Raw genomic sequence first — 19,669 nt, 5'->3', positions numbered from 1 at the left:
AAAGTTTGGAACCAAAAATAGAATAGAATTAAAGATGACAAAGTGATGAAACGACATAATGCATATTTATTAAGCAGATCTAATTCAACAATTTTTAACTTCATTATTTGAGAAGAAATCTTGATATAGAAAAAGAACAAAACCGTACTAAAGTATGCCAATAAGAGGGGAAATAAACATCACAACTTCGAAAGTCCCACCTGAGCAACTGGCCTGCAAGATGTAAAATTCTTCCATGACTTACTAGAACTTTTAAATAATGGGAAGAGAGATCGAAATAATATATTTTTTTCTTTGATATTTCTAATACTAACGATGAAACAATAATATCAGGGCAATAGTGCAATGGGTTCTTCAAGAAAATTAAGAGAATCAACTTTGTGAGTTTTTATTTTCTCCTTATTCTTTATGGTTCATAATTAAGCTATCTGATCAAATATAAGTAATGATACAGAAGACTACTCTACAACCTTAACTGATAAGAATTTAGATAATAGGAATTATTACAATTTACAAATGAAGGGGGTAATAAGAATATCAGGTCAAAATGGCAACAAGTAATTATTGAGTAGGGAAATGAGTTCTTGAAATAATTAACCCAGATCTCAACTGGGAAATTGGGAATAGGTGTATCACTGTATCATGCACTACATTTAATGACAAAAATTTTGATGCAGCTGGAGCACACTCCCATTGAGTTTTTCCGATGTTAACCATGAACTTTATTTACTATTCAAAAGGGACATTTCAAACCCTCATACTTACTAGTATCATAAAAGGCAAGAAATTCTCAAGTATTAAACTGAGCATATGCCTCAACAAATGTAAATGGCTTACATGAGCTCAAGAACCAGGGCAGATGCCCCTCCTCCCCCATTGCAGATGCCAGCAACCCCATATTTCCCATTCTTGTGTCTCAACACCTACAACAAAATTTTCCTTTTTAAATATTCTCTGAAATGCAAACAAATATATGAAGAAATAAACTATTTGATGCACTCCTCAATTTCCTCAGACATAGTCCTCATCTCTCAAATGGTTTCTACAGCAGGAGAAAAGCATAGAATCGCTTCACAGCCATATACAAAGTATGTGAGGGGAGCGAGAGAGAAGTAAAAATATTTTGTCAAATCATATGAAACAACGCATATAAAAAATAAAATAAAATAAAAAAGTGAAAATTATATTTTGAGCCCCTAAATTGCCACTGTTTTTTCAATTTGCGCTTTAAGCAACCAAAGCTGGCAATTTGCATCCTAAACTACTAAATTTTAGTAATTTGCGCAATTTATTAATATCTGCATTATGATCAATGAAAAACAGGACAGTTTTTGGGCAGTTTGGGCAGTTTGTCGTAATTGGGCAGTTTAGGGTGCAAATTAACAGTTTTGGTAGTTTGTGGTGCATATTGCAAAAATAGTGGTAATTTTGGGTGCAAAGTGTAATCTAACTAACATATAAAGATAACATCATTTATTACCCCTAACAACGTGACCAAGATACGAGCTCCACTGCATCCTAAAGGATGTCCCAATGATACAGCTCCACCATGTGCATTAAGCCTTTCCTGCACTCATTATAAATACAAAAAATTTATATAAGGATTGAGTTTATAATACTTGGAGACTGCACAAGAGACTGAAACATCTAAAAGCAACTAAATTTCTGAGTTCTATGAGTAAAAAATAGTAAAAGGGTTAGTCTAAGACTCACAGGATTAAGACCAAGCAACTTTTGATTGGCAAGTGCCACAACCTGCAAGGATTAGTTTAAGCGCACATATCTAGCAAATTCAAGATCAATGAACAGCTGACTAGTGGGATGAAAAAAATGAAAGCCTGAATTCTTACAGAAAAAGCTTCATTAATTTCATAGTAACAAATCTGAGAAGCTTCCAAACCAGCATTTGAAATAGCTTTTGGTATTGCAAGGGCCGGGGCAGTTGTGAATAATTCAGGTGCCTGCATGGATTCTACTTTTTAGAATTATTTTACATGAGTTTCATTAATCAAACCAAATATGAACACTAATGTTCATAATACCTGAGCTGCATCAGCATATCCTTTGATCTTTGCAATCACCTTCAAACCTAGTTGAAGTGCCTTCTCTCCACTTACTAGCACTAATGCTGCTGCACCATCACTATACATGATGACAGCCCCAAACCAGAGTGAATCAGAAGGAATTCACTTCATTACCAATACAAGGAAGGAACAAGATTATACAACACATCTATCTTGGAATTAGAGAGAGAGAGAGAGAGAGAGAGAGAGAGAGACCTTATGCTAGAAGCGTTGCCAGCAGTAACAGAACCCCCATCTTCCTTGAAACTTGGCCTGAGTTTCCTCAGTTTAGCAGCATCAAACTAAAATGATAGTATAAGTGGGGGGAGGGGTAGAGACAGAAAGAGACAGATTGAAGGAAACTCAATATTTCAGAAGTAAAAGTGGAAAGGAAAGAGTAAATATAAGACAAGGACGTGACATTAAGAGCTCCAAAATTTTGGCTATAGGAGTACAAACGTAGAGTTAAAGTCCAATATAACATAACTACAATGTATTAATCAAAGATCAAATTCACTCCAATTGTCTATTTCTCTTTTGTTTGAGAACAGCTCATGCATTCATGGTAAAAACCACATAATAAATAGAAGGTTTTTCTTCTTTTTTTTTTTTTTTTTTTTTTTTTTTGCAGAAATAAATAGAAGGGTACACGTTTCATGTTGCCTATTTTTCACCATTCTAACAATCAGGTCTTGATGTAGGATGCTATCTGATAGCCGGAGATAATTGATGTGTATCAGTTTTGGTAATTTGGGGGAAAAAGGTTTTAAAACCCTGGTAATTTAGGGAGAATAATATGTTTAACCCTAAACAGAAATAAATGATATGAAAAATGGTAATTATTTGAAAATGATGGGGTTTGGAACACTTTTAGAAACTTTTTTCTCATTTCAAGGGGGGCAACTGGCAAGGCAGTGGTTTGTTTAAAACCAACATCCAATCAAAAAAGAAACTGATGTGCCTTAAATAACATGATGCCAATGTTAATGATACATGAAGACAAATAGCCTACTCTATTAGCTTGATTGGTGAAATCCACTTGGTAAAATGGTAGTCATCTTCAGCTAATGTATTCCAATCACACATCAAGTACTCAATTGAGAAGAGATATCTTCAACTTCAAATACTATGGGTCAAATAATTATATCAGTATTTTATCAGTCAACTGACAAAGAATTATATAGTTGATAAGCCAATCCTTGTCTAATTATTGTATTCACCTTTCCTAAACCTTCATCCTTGTCAACAATTGTGGAAGGCTTCCCTCTTCCCCCAGAAATTTCAACCTGCACAGAATTATCAGGTGATATTTATTTGATGCCATAGAATACAAGCTCTGCTGGTTGGTTAAGACTAGGAATCACACCGGAACTATTTCCCATGCAAAGAGGCCTCCATTCTGTGCAGAAATTCCCCGCTGAAAACTCTTAACAGCATAATTATCCTGCAAGAAAAAATAGATATAGCAGAAGTTAATATAATGAATTAATGATGCAAACTGAAACATTGGAGCTCACTGAGGAAAACAGGAAATATCAGTAACATATAATGGGAAAATTAACACCAAAGAAAAAATATTTTTCAAAATTACAACATAAACCAGCATTGTAAAAATTTACTTAACATGATTTTCTTTTTCTTTTGTCAAATGCTTCAAAGTTTATTCCATCTATCAACACAGATGTCTAAACTCACTTTATGTCGTAACTTACGAATCAGATACCAACAAAACTTGTCGAAAAGTATACATGGAAGGAAAAAAAAAATGAAATAAAATGAACTGAACATTAAATTATTAGATAAAAATTTTGTTTATTTATAAAAAATGATTATAAGACAAAATTTTGTACTTCAAATAAGCTTAGTAAATTTATTTTAAAAAAGTATCAAGAGCATAATAAAAGATATTGCATGTTGAAAACTAAACTTATTGCATGTAATAAAGCGGACAAATACTGCAGAACTGTACCTGCTCTTCTCTTGTTATAGTATGTTGATCAGCACATATTTCTGCGCAAGCTCCCATCCCAAAGTCGTTGTAAACATCCCAAAGTCCATCCTTCAGCATACCATCAACAATTGTATCATGTCCAAATCGAGATCCCTTTCTGTTTATAAAATGGAGTCAGAATGGATCACAAAGATACTTCCCTCAACTTTTTTTTTTTTTTTTTTTTTAATCGGTAAAAAATAGGAACACTTGTATACAAAGCTAAGGCAGCACTAAACATCGAGCAAGTCCATCAGTTTATCATCAGCACATAAAAGTAGTAAAACAACTGCAACCATGGTCAAAGAAGTAAACAACAATATGTTTACATAATCACCACAATAGGCAGAAAGATTATCAACTTGTTTGATTCATAATGAAATTTTCATGATGTTTCCTCCTTGAATAAAAGGCTGGCCAAGTCAAGACTAAAATTGTCACGGACATCCCATTAATGACTCTCACTTACCCACAGTTAGCAAACCTCACTTCTCCATGTTATAATTATATAAATTACCAGTTTACTTATATAAAAAATATATAGATTATCATTTTATAACCAAGATGACATACCCTTCAATAATCTATATGCTTCAACAAGAAAGACCCTATGCCAACATTTATGCTTCACAAGCACTTACTTTTTTTTTAATAAAAATTTTATTAATGGTATATGTCCTATGCAGTTGGGCTTCACCTAGTCTTTTCTTCAAATTAACAGAATTATCAAAAAAAAAAAAAAGTAAAAATCTTATTAATATCAATAAGGATAGCTTAGGTACATTGGATGTATACATGAGAAAACACTTATAGGAAATAGATACATGGAAATCATAAACATTAAGCCCATTAAAATCTAAAGCAATTGCCTAGAGAAAAAGCATGTCCGTATGGGTTATCTACTAAGTTCCTCAACAAACATTCCCTATCTTCTAAGTTCTAGTTGTTTCTTTCCCTCCAAATGCATCACAGAAGGCATATGGGGACCAACTTCCATAATGCTACTGTAATACCCCGTTCCCGTAGGATAGAGACGTTACTGACAAACATGATAAAATGCCCGGTAAAGAGACTCATTACTCTGAAATACCTCATTTATTAAAAAAAACTTAATTGAAAGGATATAAATAGTCTTGAAACTTGAAACTGAATAAAGCAAAACATGAGCTAGTCTTAAACAAGACTAATTATTGAAATGACATAAAAGAAACTTGATCCCTGTGTAAATGACACTTATTCATCTCTAAGTCCTTATACTAAATCTACTCCTGGCCATCCAGCTCTGCATCATCATAATCACCATCTGTGGCAATCAACATAGAAGAAAACAAAAAGAACAAACAACAAAAATGAGTCGAATACTCAGTAAATAATACATCATATCGTAAAATACTATCTAACTTAGCATAAATTTGATTTTTACAACCTTATCACAACTTTCATATAACATTCATGGATTAATAAGAGTGGAAACATTCATAATCATGGCAAACATGAAGTGTGAATGCATGAGTAACTTGTTTTTCTTGAATTATACTTATTTCATGGTGAACCATGCTTGAGTCCATGGCACCACATAACTTGTCATGTAGTGAAACACGCTTGAGTCCATGTTTCACTTAACTTGCATAACATGAAGTGAAACACGCTTGAGTCCGTGTTTCACTTATCTTGCTTGACGTGGAGTGAAACACTCTTGGGTCCGTGTTTCACTTATCTTGCTTGACATGAAGCGAAACACGCTTGGGTCCGTGTTTCACTTATCTTGCTTGACATGAAGCGAAACATGCTTGGGTCCGTGTTTCACTTAACTTGCATGACATGTAGTGAAACACGCTTGAGTCCGTGTTTCACCTAACTTCTGGTAACCACGCTTGAGTCCGTGGTACCGTCTTAGCATAACTGTGGTAAACACGCTTGGGTCCGTGTTACCTTAACTTGCATGACATGTAGTGAAACACGTTTGAGTCCGTGTTTCACCTAACTTGTGGTAACCACGCTTGAGTCCGTGGTACCATTTTAGCATAACTGTGGTAAACACGCTTGGGTCCATGTTACCTTAAAATGTTCATCTTTCTTGATGCATGATAATTTTCTTGGACTTCTTAGACTTTTCTAGCATGGCATATTCTCGTACATGGCATGGCATAACATGATATATTCTTGTAAATGGTATAGTATAGCATGACATGGCCTAACATGATTTAATCATTTTATGACATTTCATGGCATGCATGATCTGAGAACTAATGAACATGTCATACATGATCTGGCTATTTATTACATGGCATGCTTGACTTAAGTTATCGCATGAACAATACATGGCATACATGGTCTAAGTACTACATGAATGAAGCATGCATGACCTGGCTATTTTAATTCATAGAATACCTATCTTAAATTATTATATGATCATATCATGACTTCCATGTGATTTTAGTAACATTCAATCCATCAATCAACAATCCATAAAAGCATAACATATATATAGGCTTACTTTCATGTAAATCATCGTAATTCATAGAAGTTCGTGAAAGAGGTCTAACCTTGACTTGGCTCTTAGCGCAACGTAGATAACCATCAAAACCATATCATATTATCATATCCAATTATAATATTTACATTACGCGTACATTTATATGATCATACTATTTACCTCTTAGAGTTGCTTCCGAAATCTCACGTTGTAGCTCGTGACCTATACGAGGCACTAGACGTTACTAATCTTTCTAGAAAACGTGTCGTAGCAATCTAATTACTTAAAATCTTGCCATAGAGATAATTTAATAAATATTCAAATATAAAAAAGATTACCTAAAATAATATTATTCCAAAGCTCATATCATAATCTTAATAATTTTATAAAACTTAGTTAAAGGTCAATTGAAATATTAGCTAAGATAATAAGCTGAAACAATATAAAAGAATTCTTTAAAATATGCTTAAAAGCCCTTCAATATATTGTGTAAAAGAATGAGTCTAAGACTAATATATTTATTTAAGTGAAACTTTGGTCTGAATTAAGTTTCAGCCCAGCCCCAATTACAGAAAACATTTAAGGTTACTAGAACAGTTTCTGTAAATACAACCAGCCCAATAAAATAATCAAGCCCACAAGAAATCAACTCACTTAACTATTAAAATAAATTTCTGAAATATACTAGAATCAAGCCCAAATTAAAACAAAAGTCCATGTTAATGAAACATGTCTAATAAACCTCAAGCCCAGCCCACAAGGAAAAATAACCCACGTATATGATCAGATTTAAAACCAATGTTTTGAATACCGTACCGGATGGCATACCGGTCAAGGCACTGGAACGAAATATTTCAGTACCGGTACCGTTTCGTGTACCGTTTCGGGATAGTCGATATATAAATAAATTATATATATAAATATATATATAAATTATATTTCAAAATCATAATTTATATATGAATAAATTATACATGAATACATATGTATATATAAATTATAAATAGTCTAATATGAATTGGGGTAAAAAAATAAGATTATAACTTAAAAAAATGAAAAAAAAAAAAAAAAAAACATGAAGGCCGAAATACCGGCCGGTACAGGCCGGTACGCAGGCCGGTACAGGCCGAAATACAGGCCGGTATGGCCGGTATTTCAGCCGGTACGAAACAGGTACCTTACCTGTACCGGCCTGGTGACCGGTACGGAATGTACCGGCCGGTACGGTACGGTACCAAAAACTATGTTTAAAACATAAAGTCTGCCTAGTTACTAGAGGGTAAAGAGGTAACTTCACCAAAAGTTCCTTTATAAGGCAGTTTACGGAAAGGTTAGGTGCAGTGGGTTGAAGGGCATTTGTGTAATAACCAATACTTGCATGTGCTTTTCAGTAAAGTAAAAGAAATAAAAAGATATGAACAAAGCAAGTAATCATTTGCTGGAGAAAGCAGGCCAGCGATGGGATCTAAGGCTTGCTAAGTAAAGGTAACGTGTGACAAGAGAGAGAAAAAAAAAGGTGGCAGACTGCAGTGGCTTACCAGATAGTGGGGTGTTCAATGAAGTGGTTGACTGGCAGTGTCTGTACAGATCTGAAGGTGCTCTGATGAAGTGGCTGGGTAAAGAAAAAAAAAGGGGGGGGCTGCACGAGTGCTATCTTTTCCTTTTTCCTCTTTGTCAACTAAAATTTCTGAATGATTAATCTGAGGGTCTGGTGAGATTTTATAAAGGTGAGGGAAAGGGTTTTACGTGAGTTTTCAGGAGGTTAGCTAGAGTTTCAGGGGATTAGCTAGATCTGATTTGGTTTTGATCTTAGAATCTTTTCAAAAAATTTTAAACCTATCCGATAATAACAGAGAATACAAGATAAAAGGAAACCACTTTAAAACTCTAATTAATCTGGTTCATTATCTTATTTAACAAATAAATAATTATAAGCATCTGAAGATAAATAAATAAGTAATTAATAAAAAGAATAAGTATAATCATAACATAACTAAATAATTTCTAACTAAATTAACCTAAATTCTAGGTTCGTATGTTACAGCTACAGTTTGGGGGATACCATAAAGACTTCTCTAGCTGGAAGAGGACTGATCTACCACAAAAATATCCCACAGGGTCCTAACAACCTCACAATGAAGTAGCAAGTGGTCCATAGTTTCAAAACTTTTCCTACACGTACAACACCAATCAATTACTACGATTCAGCATTTCCATTGGTTGCCCATGGTTAGGATCTTCCCTAATGCTGCTGTCCACACAAAGAAGGCAGTTTAAAGGCATGGTACTGCTCCAAATGTTCATTCAAGGGAAGTGGTTATTGCCCTGATTAGCGATGGCCCTATAGAATGAACAGACAGAATTTCTATATCCTAGAGGGAGTCCATAAAATCTTATCTACCTAGCTGAAACATGTACTTCTTTCAACTTCCAAGTCCATCTAGTTTTATGGGCCTCCTCTATTGTACTGAATGGCACTACCTTTACTGAACTTCACGCTGCCCTTCGCAGCTCTTAGACTGTAGCTAGGCTCCTTGTATACCCCGTGTACTCGGGCCTTGCCCTCTTTATGATTTAATATATATCTTTTTACTTATCAAAAAAAAACTTCCAAGTCCATCAATCCGTAAAAGCATAAAAGCAATATGAAGTAAACTAATGAGTAAACAATTAATGCCACATAGCCAAACCTTGCTTCAGCCAGGTACTTAGGTGCATTAGACATGCTTTCCATTCCACCAGCCACGACGACGTTATTCAGACCAAACTGAATAGATTGTGCAGCAAGCATTGTTGCTGGGACAAAGAAGATTAAAAGAATATGCCATACTCAATCCCATTTCTAAATTCATTTTTTTATACACTAAAAGTGAAGTATAATTTTCAATTCAATGAAGAGCGCACCTTTCATCCCAGATGAACAAACTTTGTTAATAGTGGTGCAGATCACAGAATTAGGTATACCTGCTCCCAGAGCAGCCTGCCTGGCAGGAGCTTGCCCTAAATTGGCACTTAGGACATTCCCGAAGAAAACCTCTTCCACAGTTGACGGATCGACATTTGCCCTCTTTAGAGCACCTACCCAAATTAATACATTACAATCAAAATGAAAACACACACACACACATACACACAATCATTTTAAGGAACACAATACTGAATAGTAACATAGTTGAAGAAACCAAAAGAAAACAAATTAAAGAGACATAAGTAGCAGTGATTACATTCAATAGCTATAGAGCCAAGCTTGGTAGCTGACAACGATGACAAGGTACCAAGTAAGCCACCCATCGGCGTACGTGCAACACCAACAATACAAGCATCTGCACGGAAACACTTTAGGTTGAGTTGACATAGACTAAGAATTACCCAAAGGCCAATTTGTAAGCCTTGTTATGCATCTTCTCAAGATCATAAGAAAACAAGTAACGATACATAAAGGTAAGCGTAAAATAGCCAGTGAAAATTGGAATTTTCGATTATGCTACGGCTGGGCATATAAGCATGCTAATAATAGCTTAATTCCAAGCAATTGAACGTAGAAATCAGAAGAATTATGGAAATATTTAATCGAGATTAGTAAGAAGGAAAGCCGAAACCAATACTTCTATCAAACTTGTAAAATTAAATGGTGGAACATGTTAAGAGATGGAATGATTTAAAAGAGAAGAAGGAAATGCAGAGAATGACAATGAAGCAAAAGAAAATCCGGTATTCTGTAGAATCTGTACACCAACCGAACTCTATCCATACAAGAGCTAATTCTAATTAACAAAAAGCTTTGCAACTAAACTAATAAACAAACTGAAACTAATAACAGAATTATCGAAGGAACAAGGATCAAAAGGCAGTAAAGAAAAATATAATTAACAAAGAAAGAAAGAACCTCGAGGTTTAATGGAGTCCGAGGATGCCACAGGGACAGGAGCCATAGGGATCGTCCGAGAAAGAAAGTGATACAGAAAATCCAAGCCAAGCCAAAGGAAAGGGGACTACTTGGTGATATGATCACTCAAACTCAGGGGGTTGCGCGTATGTGCCGGGGAGGTGGGTGATTTTTCGGGTTGCGCTAAACGTTAAACGATCAAACGTAATCGTTGGGAAGCGTAAATCAAGCCATCCAAGGGCGGTGCTATTCTGCCGCTAATTTGCACCGCTCATTTTTACCGCATGCACACTCTTTTTCTTTTTCTTTTTTTTTCTTTTTTTTCACATTTTTTTAATATTTTAAAAAAAAATACATCAAAACATTTAAAATATTTTCCTTAATAATTAAATGAAAAAAAAAAATTTGTGACCAGCGGTCACTTGAGGGGGCATGGGAGAGGTCATAGTAGTGTTTTATCGAAAATAATGTTAATTTAAATTTTAAATATGAATAAATCAGTATTGATACACAGATTAATACGCGACTATGCTTGTATATAGCAAAACTCTTTCCTATATCCATTTCTCTGTAAAATGATGAGCCACTGGTTAAATAAACGATAAAATATTTCTCATTTCATATTATTTCGATCTCATTTTATTATTATGATTTTTAAAATTTTTTATGTAAAATATAATAAATGATTCAATTTTTTAAAATTTTAAAATAATAATATTAAAAAATAATTTATTTTTAACTTTTATATAAAATTATCTTTCATCTCATCTTAATATCCAAATCACACATGAATGATACATCACCACCAAAACATATCCAATAATTTTTAATCATTAAATGTTATGTTATGAATAATGGATATAATCTAATCCATAGATTATGGCGTCTAATGATTTTAGAGTTTTTCATATTCATTAATTATAATTTTAAAAAAATTAAAATATCAATAATTTTTTAGTGTAGCTAATGTGAAAAAAAATTTCTATGGCGTGTTGGGTGTAAAAAATAAGTTTTATAAACAGATTTTGATCTTATTACATGAAACTCGCATGTAATAACGTGGATTTCACAATTTGGTGGATTCCAACATGAAAAGCTTGTTTTTTTTTTTTTTTCTTTTTCAAACTAGGATAAAGTATCTTAGGTAAACTTCATTAAGTTCTAAACATCGTTTAGAAAATAAGGGAGGTGAAAGTACACTTTCTCATGCACCGAAATGATATGTTTTACTCTTGGATAGAACAGTGTCAGTAAGGAGCAAGGAAAGCCTACTTCATCATGCATCTTGGGTATCAATTGCTATCATTTTGCTGCATCTTGAAGTGGCTTGTCTCTAACTTGTCTTAGCCCCACGCTTATGTTGGTTTTGCTTAACACAGACTTCAGTGCCATAATTGCTGATCCGACTATGGTTTCTGCTTGCCATTTGATCCACCGAGGCAGAAGGACATTGCTGCATTGTTATTTTCGGCATGCTTTGCTATTGCAGCTATTACTTGTTGGTTGGGGAGTCTGTACTTCAACCAATCTCTATGCCATTTTCATTCACCAATGATTGAGAAGTTTATGCAAGTATAGAAGGACCCTGCAGCACTGCCAATAAGCTACAAGCAAGATTGGTAAATGAAATTTCGCTGGCAGCCTAAAAAGGATGGAGTCAGTAGGGCTTGGAGGTGTGGAGATAAGAAAGGCAAACGGGAAGAATTAAGAGTAGTTGGTGAAAGGAGAGAACAAGAATGATCCGGCTGAGTCAGGTGGAAGTGGAACAACAGAAGGAGCCATCACATGAGAGAAATAGGAAGCTCGCCATGCATAAAGCTAACTTCGATTGCGATAAATTATAATAACACTATCAACAGAGAAAACTGACAATTGTTATGAACTATACATAGATGCATATCGCATTAAAAGCTACAAGGATCCTTAACCTTTCAATGTCCATATCAAGTTTTCAGGAAAACCATACATTCTATCTCCTAACAAAATTTAAAATACCTTGTGGCACCTTGTTACACCAGGAACTTCAATGCCTGTCTACAGACAATTCAACAAAGCCCAAGGAAAAACAATTCTCTTTTAGTTGAAGGTCCCATCAAACGACATGCCTGAAGGTGAGGTTAATACGAGTTGCCTCTACTTTTGCACGCTTAGGCACTGAGTGGAGCCAATCCCGTTGAGTGTTGCCCCTCATTACCAATAGCGATCCATGCTTAAGCGTGAATGAGTGCTGATCAGTATGGCTACTCTTCTTGGACCGCTTGCTTGCTGGTTCTTCACCACGTTCTTTTGACACTAGCCACAGAGGACAATTGTAAACATAAAATCAACATAATCAACTTGTTAGCAATTGGTTAATAATGCAAAACTGGTAAACAAGCGTCCGGGTCTACAATTTAGAGGAACTAAAAAGAAAAAACTGATGCAATCTTACTGCTACATGGAATTTGTAAGGAAACCTATCATGCAAACAGTGATAGATGCCAGATGGGGGTAATCTCCTTTAGTTATTATATATTTATCTATTTATTTATTGATAAGTAGAGATGGGGGTAATTTCCTTGATTAGAACAATCCAAGCCAAGAGACCAAAATGATGCAACGAGGCCTAAATCTAGTTGGATCTGTGAAATCAAGAAGTCCAGAACTTTCAGAGTATGACAACTGGTGCAGAAAAAACACTCACAAAAAAGATGCATTGACATACCATGAGATCTCTTACTGGGTTTCTTCTTCAAGAAAAATTCACGTTCACATCCAAAGGACACTGAAGCAATTTCCGGCGTCGATCCATAGAGCTTCTCATCATCAGAGTGCCAACCAACACAGTCATTACCACCTTTATATCTGTTCAAGAGCAAGCTATTAAAGCTACTCCCAGGAAGAGCCTCATGGACCTGCCTAGAAAAGAGATCAACAAATCGGATACCGATGTATGCGCCAATAATGAACCAATCATCAGGATAATATACATGTTTTTGGTAGCGATGACACAAGGAGATTTCCACAGTTTTTCTTAATTACCGCATCCAAGATTTCCTTCAGTGGAGCATAATCATCCCAAGAATAGGCACGTGGCTGATATCCACTGTAAATCAGATCGGGCAGTCCTGGACTTGCAATATAGCATGTGTCTCTAGGCTAGCAAAAGCAAATACCATAAACCATTATAAATCACAACTGGGAAATAAGCATTTCCATTTCCAAGCGTATATATGAACCAAATGCCAAGCCTTATTATACTCTTTGTTCAAAACCATTACCATCTTTGCCTCAATCTCTCGTTCTACAAACTATAGGACCACGATAACAAGTATACGTAATCTTAAAACACTTTACCTATTATTTGAGTTCACAAAAAACTGACCTATTTATTTGGATGCAGTTATAAAGGATTTCGATAGAGAAGAAATGACTTTTCCTTTTCTTTTAGCTACAATTTCGCACCGCCAAACAGGAAATCAGGGGAAAAACGAAATTGATTGAATTGGGCGGGGAGGGGGTACCTGGACGCAAGAGCGTCCGAAGACGCGAATGGTAGGCCTGGACCAAGGGATCTCATTGTTGAGGTAATCGAACCAGTTCCATGCCTGATTAAAAGGAAAGAACTTGGGTATATATACGACTTCGCTTCCATTTCCTAAATCGAAAGTCAAGATCTTTACAGCACTGCCATTAGGGTTAGGGTCAGGGTTAGATTCCGCGGATGGTTCGGTCAGCGCTTTCAGCTTCAAACTCATTGGAATAATCAACAGGAAAGGGTTTGGTGTTGGAGACACGGAGGTCTAGCATTACCCCCCATTTCTTTTACGTTTCGCGCCATTTATGGAAAGACTGATCAGATTTATTTTATAATAAAAACCATTTCATGTAATTTTTTTTTTTTTTAAAGAAATGTTGAGTATATAAATATTATACAGTCTCTTTAAAAAAGAATAAAATTTATTATTAAAAAATTAATTTTTTCATGTAAATATCATATTTATATATTTTTTAAAATAATTACACAGCGCTTATATACTCACGATTATAACTATCATTTTTCTTTTTTCTTTTTAGTTATTCTATTTTTAAGTGGCAAGTCTGTAGACTCTAGAGTATATTATTCACATCACTTCAAAAATAAGACTTAATTTATCATATTCAAATTTTAAAATTTATTTTCTAAATCAAATTATATTATGTAAATATTTTACTATGTGTGTTTTATATAACCGCTTGATAATCTAATTTTTCAATTATTTTTGTGATATTTCTTTGTAAACCAAAAAATTCTCTTAATTGGGTAGGGTCAATTTGTTTATGGTGATACATTTGAATGAGAGGAATGGTCAGAGTTTTGAAAGTCATGAAGAGACAAGAGATGAGATTAGAAATTTTTCTTCATATTTTATTCCATTAGTCGATTGTAATAGATTTTAAGCATGAACGTACATTATTTATTATGAGTAATGCTATATACGGTCTCTAAACAGTTTGATATTCTACTCAAAACTGCCACTTTGCATGCTCTCCCTTGACAAGGGAAGGTAAGGCAACATGCATTTGTTTTCAACACCTGCATTTTATTTTTGTTTTGCATTGCATCAGTTATAATGGAGTGTTTGTTGGGATCCTTCATCGAGTTCATCCTTTACTCATGTATTCCCCATATGTTAAAATATATAAACCTTGCTTTGAAATAAATTACTGCCAAAACACATGCACTTGATTTTGAATAACTCGACCAAAGTTGCTCGGAAATAAGAAACAAACGAGGCAGTTTATGCCAAATTCCATTCTTGACATTCAACAGCTTGTTAATTCACAAGCCAAGTTAATAATACAGATTAAAGGACCATAGAAATCAATTCGAATTCCTACTTCATCTGACTTTAAATAAACACACATTCTCTTTTTTTTTTTTTTTTTTTTTAAACAAACACACATTCACACACAGCTTGGCTTCACTTCAGCCTACTCACATTCGTATATTAATTCTACATTAGAAGTGTATTTTTTTTAACATCTATAAAGGGGTTTACATGAGGAAAAACTTAACTACAACCACATTCAGCTCTTTCCCGCCCCTTAATTGTTAGAAATCTGAAGATATGCAATGCAAACCGGTATTTGTAGAAATCTACCTTGGGGGAGTAACTGGTGGATTGATTAACTTGATCTTTAGTTCAATCTCCCCCGACTCAACTCCACAGAGCCTTAACCATACGCTCTGCACCACCTCTCCATTTATGCAACTAATAGAGCTCTCCCCAACAAGACAGTTGTCACTGTCCGGGGCTACCTTCCGTAATGTTGTCTCACCAGAAGAAACCCCAAGAATCTGCCTCAATCTGGCGGCAGAGACTAGCGGTTGAAGGCTGAGGTGAGCATGTCCCATCTTGTCATCTGCCTTGAAACGGTCTTTGTCAAATACTTCCTGCAGAAAAATGCACTTTGGTCAGATGTCACAAATCTGGAGGTTACAATGTCATTAACATCAGTAAGATCACTTCGCCAGCTAAGGGAACAGACCATTAATGCAAGATTTTTTATGTAAAAAGGAGAGATGAGAACAAAACTAAATTTACAAAATTATTACGGAAGAACTTATACTCTAAACAGATCAACATTAAACTTCTATCTAAGCCACATTCGAGGGGAAAAATAAGAGGGGAAACATATAGAAAATGTTCCAATCATGAAAACAAGACGGAGATGAAATCACTTCATAAACTAACAAAGCATTGCAAACCCTCCACTCCTGCTAATACATTATAACTCCCCGAACCTCTGAACTTTCCAAAGTTCTCAAATCCCTTCTCTTCCCATATAGCCCTTAATTTTCGGACAAAAACCAATTCTCATTCTTCAAAATGCCAATACTAAGAAGCCAAACATTTTCCGGACAAAAGCCAGAGAACGCCAGATTTTTCAGACAAAGTCTATGTGCTGGGAAGCAAATAAGTACCAAACTGCTCTTGGACGTAACAGCACAGAAGAGGGATTATCCCCCTTCTTCCACAAGGTTATCTGCTTTGCAAGAAGGCATCCAAGCCAAAACTTGCCACTTCACTACAATAGAAGATCAAAGTACTGGAGAAAGGATAATGAACTTAACAAAACTGCCCAGGGCAAGAATAACTTTGGGGGATAAATAAGCAGCAGCTGATACAGCAGGACTATGCAGGTCTGTGGACTAAGGTTAAATGCATAACTCAAGAAATTAAAAAAGAAATCAAATTTCCATTTGGAAAACCCCATCTTTAAGGTTTTGACACAAGAAGCTCAATTATGTCCCCTCCAGCACAACCAAGAATTTTGACTTTTCAAGCAAGTTGCTAAATCTTGCCATAATTTTGCTCAATATGATAGATCTAGGCATCACACAAAAAGATCTCACGTGACTGGGCCAAGATTATAAAAATCTTAAAAAGTGAAGTTTGCTGAATGTCCTATGAATTCACAAGTTGAACAAAGGAGTTGAACACCAAGAGATACACAATTGGTTAAAGCATGAGAAGATAGCTCAAAGGAAGGACTACCAAGAAGTTATTAAAATCGAACAGCCAAGCAATTTTGATAATTTAGCTGGTAGAATGAAACAGAACTCAATAATGAACAAAAAAAAAAAAACTATATTTCACCTTTCACTCACCTCAACTCTAATTAAAACCTAAAAATTCCACTCTAATTGGAATACGTGGCAAACCATATAAGCTGTTAGACTCATTTGCACAATTTAAATTTTCTGAATTCAAAGCTTTAGGAACTTACAAAATTTAGAACTCCAACTGGTTCTGTGACAGAGAAACTTAGCTCTTCATTCCAAACAGGATTAAGGCAACTATTGATAACCTTGGTCTTTGCCGTCTGATACAAAGAACACAAATAAGTTAGTTTGGAATTCTATCAGACCCAAAAAAATTTACAGATTCCAGTAACAAGTACCTAAGATATGTCTAGGTGCCTACGAGAAAGTTTTTAAGTGATCACCGTTATTCATATTCTATAATTTTGCCAAACATTAGGCATATAGAAACTTCACTTCTGTTTTCTGATTCTTTTCCTTTAAACCATTACCACAAAACTTATTAATTCTCTTGAGTCAGTGAGTTCATCCTTTTCCAAATTACTTAATAAACTAGAGCTGCACTTCTTACTGTTTATCAAGTTTACAATATGTAACAGCAATGTGTATTTACCATTGGTGGTGATGAATCAATCAAAAAAAAACTATGGACTATTGGAACAAAAGAGCTCATGAGATCAGCCACATACCTCAGAGTAAAATTAGATACCAAAGTGCTATCATAATTCAAGAAAAAAGGAAAGCAAAAAGGAAAGGGGAAAAAACCGGCAGATCCACAAACATGAAGGAATTAATCCAATTTTTGAGTCTAGAATCACCTGAGAGCCTAACTTAACTACCACATAAGGATCGCTGCTCTTGAAATCTCGGATTACCAATCTTTTCCCTTGCACCACCATCACTTTCAGCAGTCCCAGTGGCTCCGCCATAATCAGCTCCTAAGAATGCCTAAACGCCACAAAGAGGCCAAAAACTGCAAAGAATCGAACCAAAAATGTGTCTTTCAACCACAAAAAAAAAAAAAAAAAAGGGCTTTATACGTGGGAAAAAAAGGTTATGAGAAGCAGAAATTAAGATAACTAATTAACCTGCGCTGAATAACACCAGGAGAACTAAAAAGATGTCTCCACTCCGAATATCATTCTCAATACAACTCCCAACTAGACGCACTTATCTTAGATAAACAAATGCATACATACCAACATACATATACTCCTACATACACACATAAATACACCATAAAGCATGCTTACGTGAAAGGTGAGCTTAAATTAGGGAAAATCTGGGACATTTTCAATGAAAGGAAAAGAAATTAAGAGGCTCTGCATGAAAGCATATAAACTAGTAAACAAGAAAATCCCAGCATTATCTATTCATGTTGAGTACAAGCTCAAATCAAAACCCTGAATTAATGCAAAAACAACAACAGCAACTACAATACAAAACCGAGTAACCAATAGCGAACACAAAACCAATCGATAACCGAAATGACTAGTAAAACAACAGTGTGAGACACGAGAAAATGGCCATGCTCGAAAAGCAAACAAACCCAAAAAAATAATGGAAGCAGAAACAGCGGATTGTAGTTACCGAAAACAAAAAAATATATATATGGAGGCTCAGCTCTGAGGGGAGGTTTGGCTGGACGCGATGATCTAATTTGTTCGTGATGTGAGTACTGTAATAACTCGTGCGTCTTATGCAAGAGGTAGAGATCATTCGACGAGACCGTGTCGTTGCTCGGTCCCGTGAAACGGTCAGTGCGCGTCTTAGGTTTAGCTGATTGACTCTGACCATGGACTCCTTCTCTTCTAGGCTATTTATTACGTGAAGGAGAGATGCTGCATTGTGTCGCTCAAGTGTACCGTTTCTTTTTTATTTATTTATTTTTATTTAATGATTAAAGAAGTAATTTTTAATATATTAATTTATTTTTTAAAATATTTAAATATATTAAAAGATATATGAAAGCAAAAATAAAAAAACTCAAATGTGCTAGGCGACATGTCCAATGGTCATTACTTGGCGACAGAGTAGCACAATTCTTAAATAAAATCATGTCAATTTATGAGTTTATTTTTATAAAATCTTTTTGTACTCATATAGCATTTCTGAGTAGATTCAGGTACGTGAGCTTTGTACAAAACTTTTGAAAAATAAAATCACTTGAAAAAATCTACTTTTTTTATATTAGGTCCCACTTTTTTCAAAGGGATTACATAAAATATACTTGTATCTAATATTACTTGAATAAATATAAATCCTAGATATGCATAGTGTATGAAAATCATTATAATTTTAGAGAAGATTTTTTATTTACCATTCAGAAAATTGTTTTTGCACGACATGCATTCTTCACCATTGAGATGGTAATACGTAATATTTAAATTGATTTGCTCGTAGAAGTTATTTATTGGTAGTTGTATGCAAAATGCAATGCTGATTTGGTCCATATTTGGAGGTGAGATATGAGAATTGTGGTCAAAACATTTGAATGTAGTCAGATCACATGTATGCCTATTCCTGCGAGTGTTTTACCAACTGCCTTTATCTTTGAAGTTGACAAAGCATACATCATATTTTGCTTAGGATCGAGTGTGGGTTTGGAATGGAAAGAAAAGGGAGACTTGAAACAGACCAACACCAGCATACAGAGAACAACAAAACATTTATGTCCCTCTTTTTC

General features: G+C 34.9%; 3 protein-coding genes across 6 annotated transcripts; all 3 read right to left on the bottom strand.

The window, feature by feature from the left end:
* Positions 1–43: 43 nt before the first annotated feature.
* LOC122279220 (acetyl-CoA acetyltransferase, cytosolic 1) lies at positions 44–10,648 on the bottom strand. Of its 2 annotated transcripts, none has more exons than XM_043089667.1 (14): positions 10,416–10,648; positions 9,754–9,852; positions 9,434–9,607; positions 9,220–9,325; positions 4,033–4,171; positions 3,430–3,507; positions 3,284–3,349; positions 2,280–2,365; positions 2,043–2,142; positions 1,851–1,961; positions 1,714–1,731; positions 1,481–1,567; positions 838–923; positions 44–213 (listed from the first exon to the last, which is right to left on the bottom strand). In XM_043089667.1, the coding sequence occupies exons 1-14, from the start codon at positions 10,459–10,461 to the stop codon at positions 180–182; spliced, it is 1,230 nt and encodes a 409-aa protein (XP_042945601.1). In that variant the 5' UTR covers positions 10,462–10,648; the 3' UTR covers positions 44–179. The 2 variants fall into 2 exon arrangements, with proteins under 2 accessions (XP_042945601.1, XP_042945599.1); XM_043089665.1 differs by having other exon boundaries at positions 1,714–1,755; positions 10,416–10,644.
* Positions 10,649–12,224: 1,576 nt separating this feature from the next.
* Positions 12,225–14,235, bottom strand: LOC122279217 (DNA oxidative demethylase ALKBH2). 2 transcript variants are annotated; one of them, XM_043089664.1, is made up of 4 exons: positions 13,919–14,235; positions 13,437–13,553; positions 13,120–13,309; positions 12,225–12,698 (listed from the first exon to the last, which is right to left on the bottom strand). In XM_043089664.1, the coding sequence occupies exons 1-4, from the start codon at positions 14,150–14,152 to the stop codon at positions 12,508–12,510; spliced, it is 732 nt and encodes a 243-aa protein (XP_042945598.1). In that variant the 5' UTR covers positions 14,153–14,235; the 3' UTR covers positions 12,225–12,507. The 2 variants fall into 2 exon arrangements, with proteins under 2 accessions (XP_042945598.1, XP_042945597.1); XM_043089663.1 differs by having other exon boundaries at positions 12,225–12,707; positions 13,919–14,232.
* A 920-nt stretch (positions 14,236–15,155) lies between these two features.
* Positions 15,156–18,797, bottom strand: LOC122279216 (protein C2-DOMAIN ABA-RELATED 11). 2 transcript variants are annotated; one of them, XM_043089661.1, is made up of 4 exons: positions 18,574–18,797; positions 17,802–17,956; positions 17,169–17,264; positions 15,156–15,831 (listed from the first exon to the last, which is right to left on the bottom strand). In XM_043089661.1, the coding sequence occupies exons 2-4, from the start codon at positions 17,910–17,912 to the stop codon at positions 15,535–15,537; spliced, it is 504 nt and encodes a 167-aa protein (XP_042945595.1). In that variant the 5' UTR covers positions 17,913–17,956; positions 18,574–18,797; the 3' UTR covers positions 15,156–15,534. The 2 variants fall into 2 exon arrangements, with proteins under 2 accessions (XP_042945595.1, XP_042945596.1); XM_043089662.1 differs by lacking the exon at positions 18,574–18,797 and adding an exon at positions 18,072–18,549.
* Positions 18,798–19,669: the final 872 nt, after the last annotated feature.

Source organism: Carya illinoinensis, chromosome 10 (assembly GCF_018687715.1).
Source record: "Carya illinoinensis cultivar Pawnee chromosome 10, C.illinoinensisPawnee_v1, whole genome shotgun sequence".
NCBI lineage: Eukaryota > Viridiplantae > Streptophyta > Magnoliopsida > Fagales > Juglandaceae > Carya > Carya illinoinensis.
The sequence above is the reverse complement of the archived record's forward strand: the minus strand, read 5'-3'. Positions and strand labels throughout refer to the sequence as shown.

Bases quoted from the DNA above. Each gene is read 5' to 3' on its own strand.
- LOC122279220 (XM_043089665.1), bottom strand. From the start codon at position 10,461: ATGGCTCCTGTCCCTGTGGCATCCTCGGACTCCATTAAACCTCGAG. The intron at 9,608-9,753 runs GTAATCACTGCT...TAATTTGGGTAG, and splicing joins TGGCTCTATAGCTATTGAAT to GTGCTCTAAAGAGGGCAAAT. The intron at 3,350-3,429 runs GTGTGATTCCTA...AATTCTGTGCAG, and splicing joins TTGCATGGGAAATAGTTCCG to GTTGAAATTTCTGGGGGAAG.
- LOC122279217 (XM_043089663.1), bottom strand. From the start codon at position 14,152: ATGAGTTTGAAGCTGAAAGCGCTGACCGAACCATCCGCGGAATCTAAC. The intron at 13,310-13,436 runs GTAATTAAGAAA...TTTTCTAGGCAG, and splicing joins TGAAGGAAATCTTGGATGCG to GTCCATGAGGCTCTTCCTGG. The intron at 12,708-13,119 runs GTATGTCAATGC...CTCTGTGGCTAG, and splicing joins ACCCAGTAAGAGATCTCATG to TGTCAAAAGAACGTGGTGAA.
- LOC122279216 (XM_043089661.1), bottom strand. From the start codon at position 17,912: ATGGCGGAGCCACTGGGACTGCTGAAAGTGATGGTGGTGCAAGGGAAA. The intron at 17,265-17,801 runs GTGATTCTAGAC...TCTTTGTATCAG, and splicing joins TAGTTAAGTTAGGCTCTCAG to ACGGCAAAGACCAAGGTTAT. The intron at 15,832-17,168 runs GTAAGTTCCTAA...ATTTTTCTGCAG, and splicing joins CAGTTGGAGTTCTAAATTTT to GAAGTATTTGACAAAGACCG.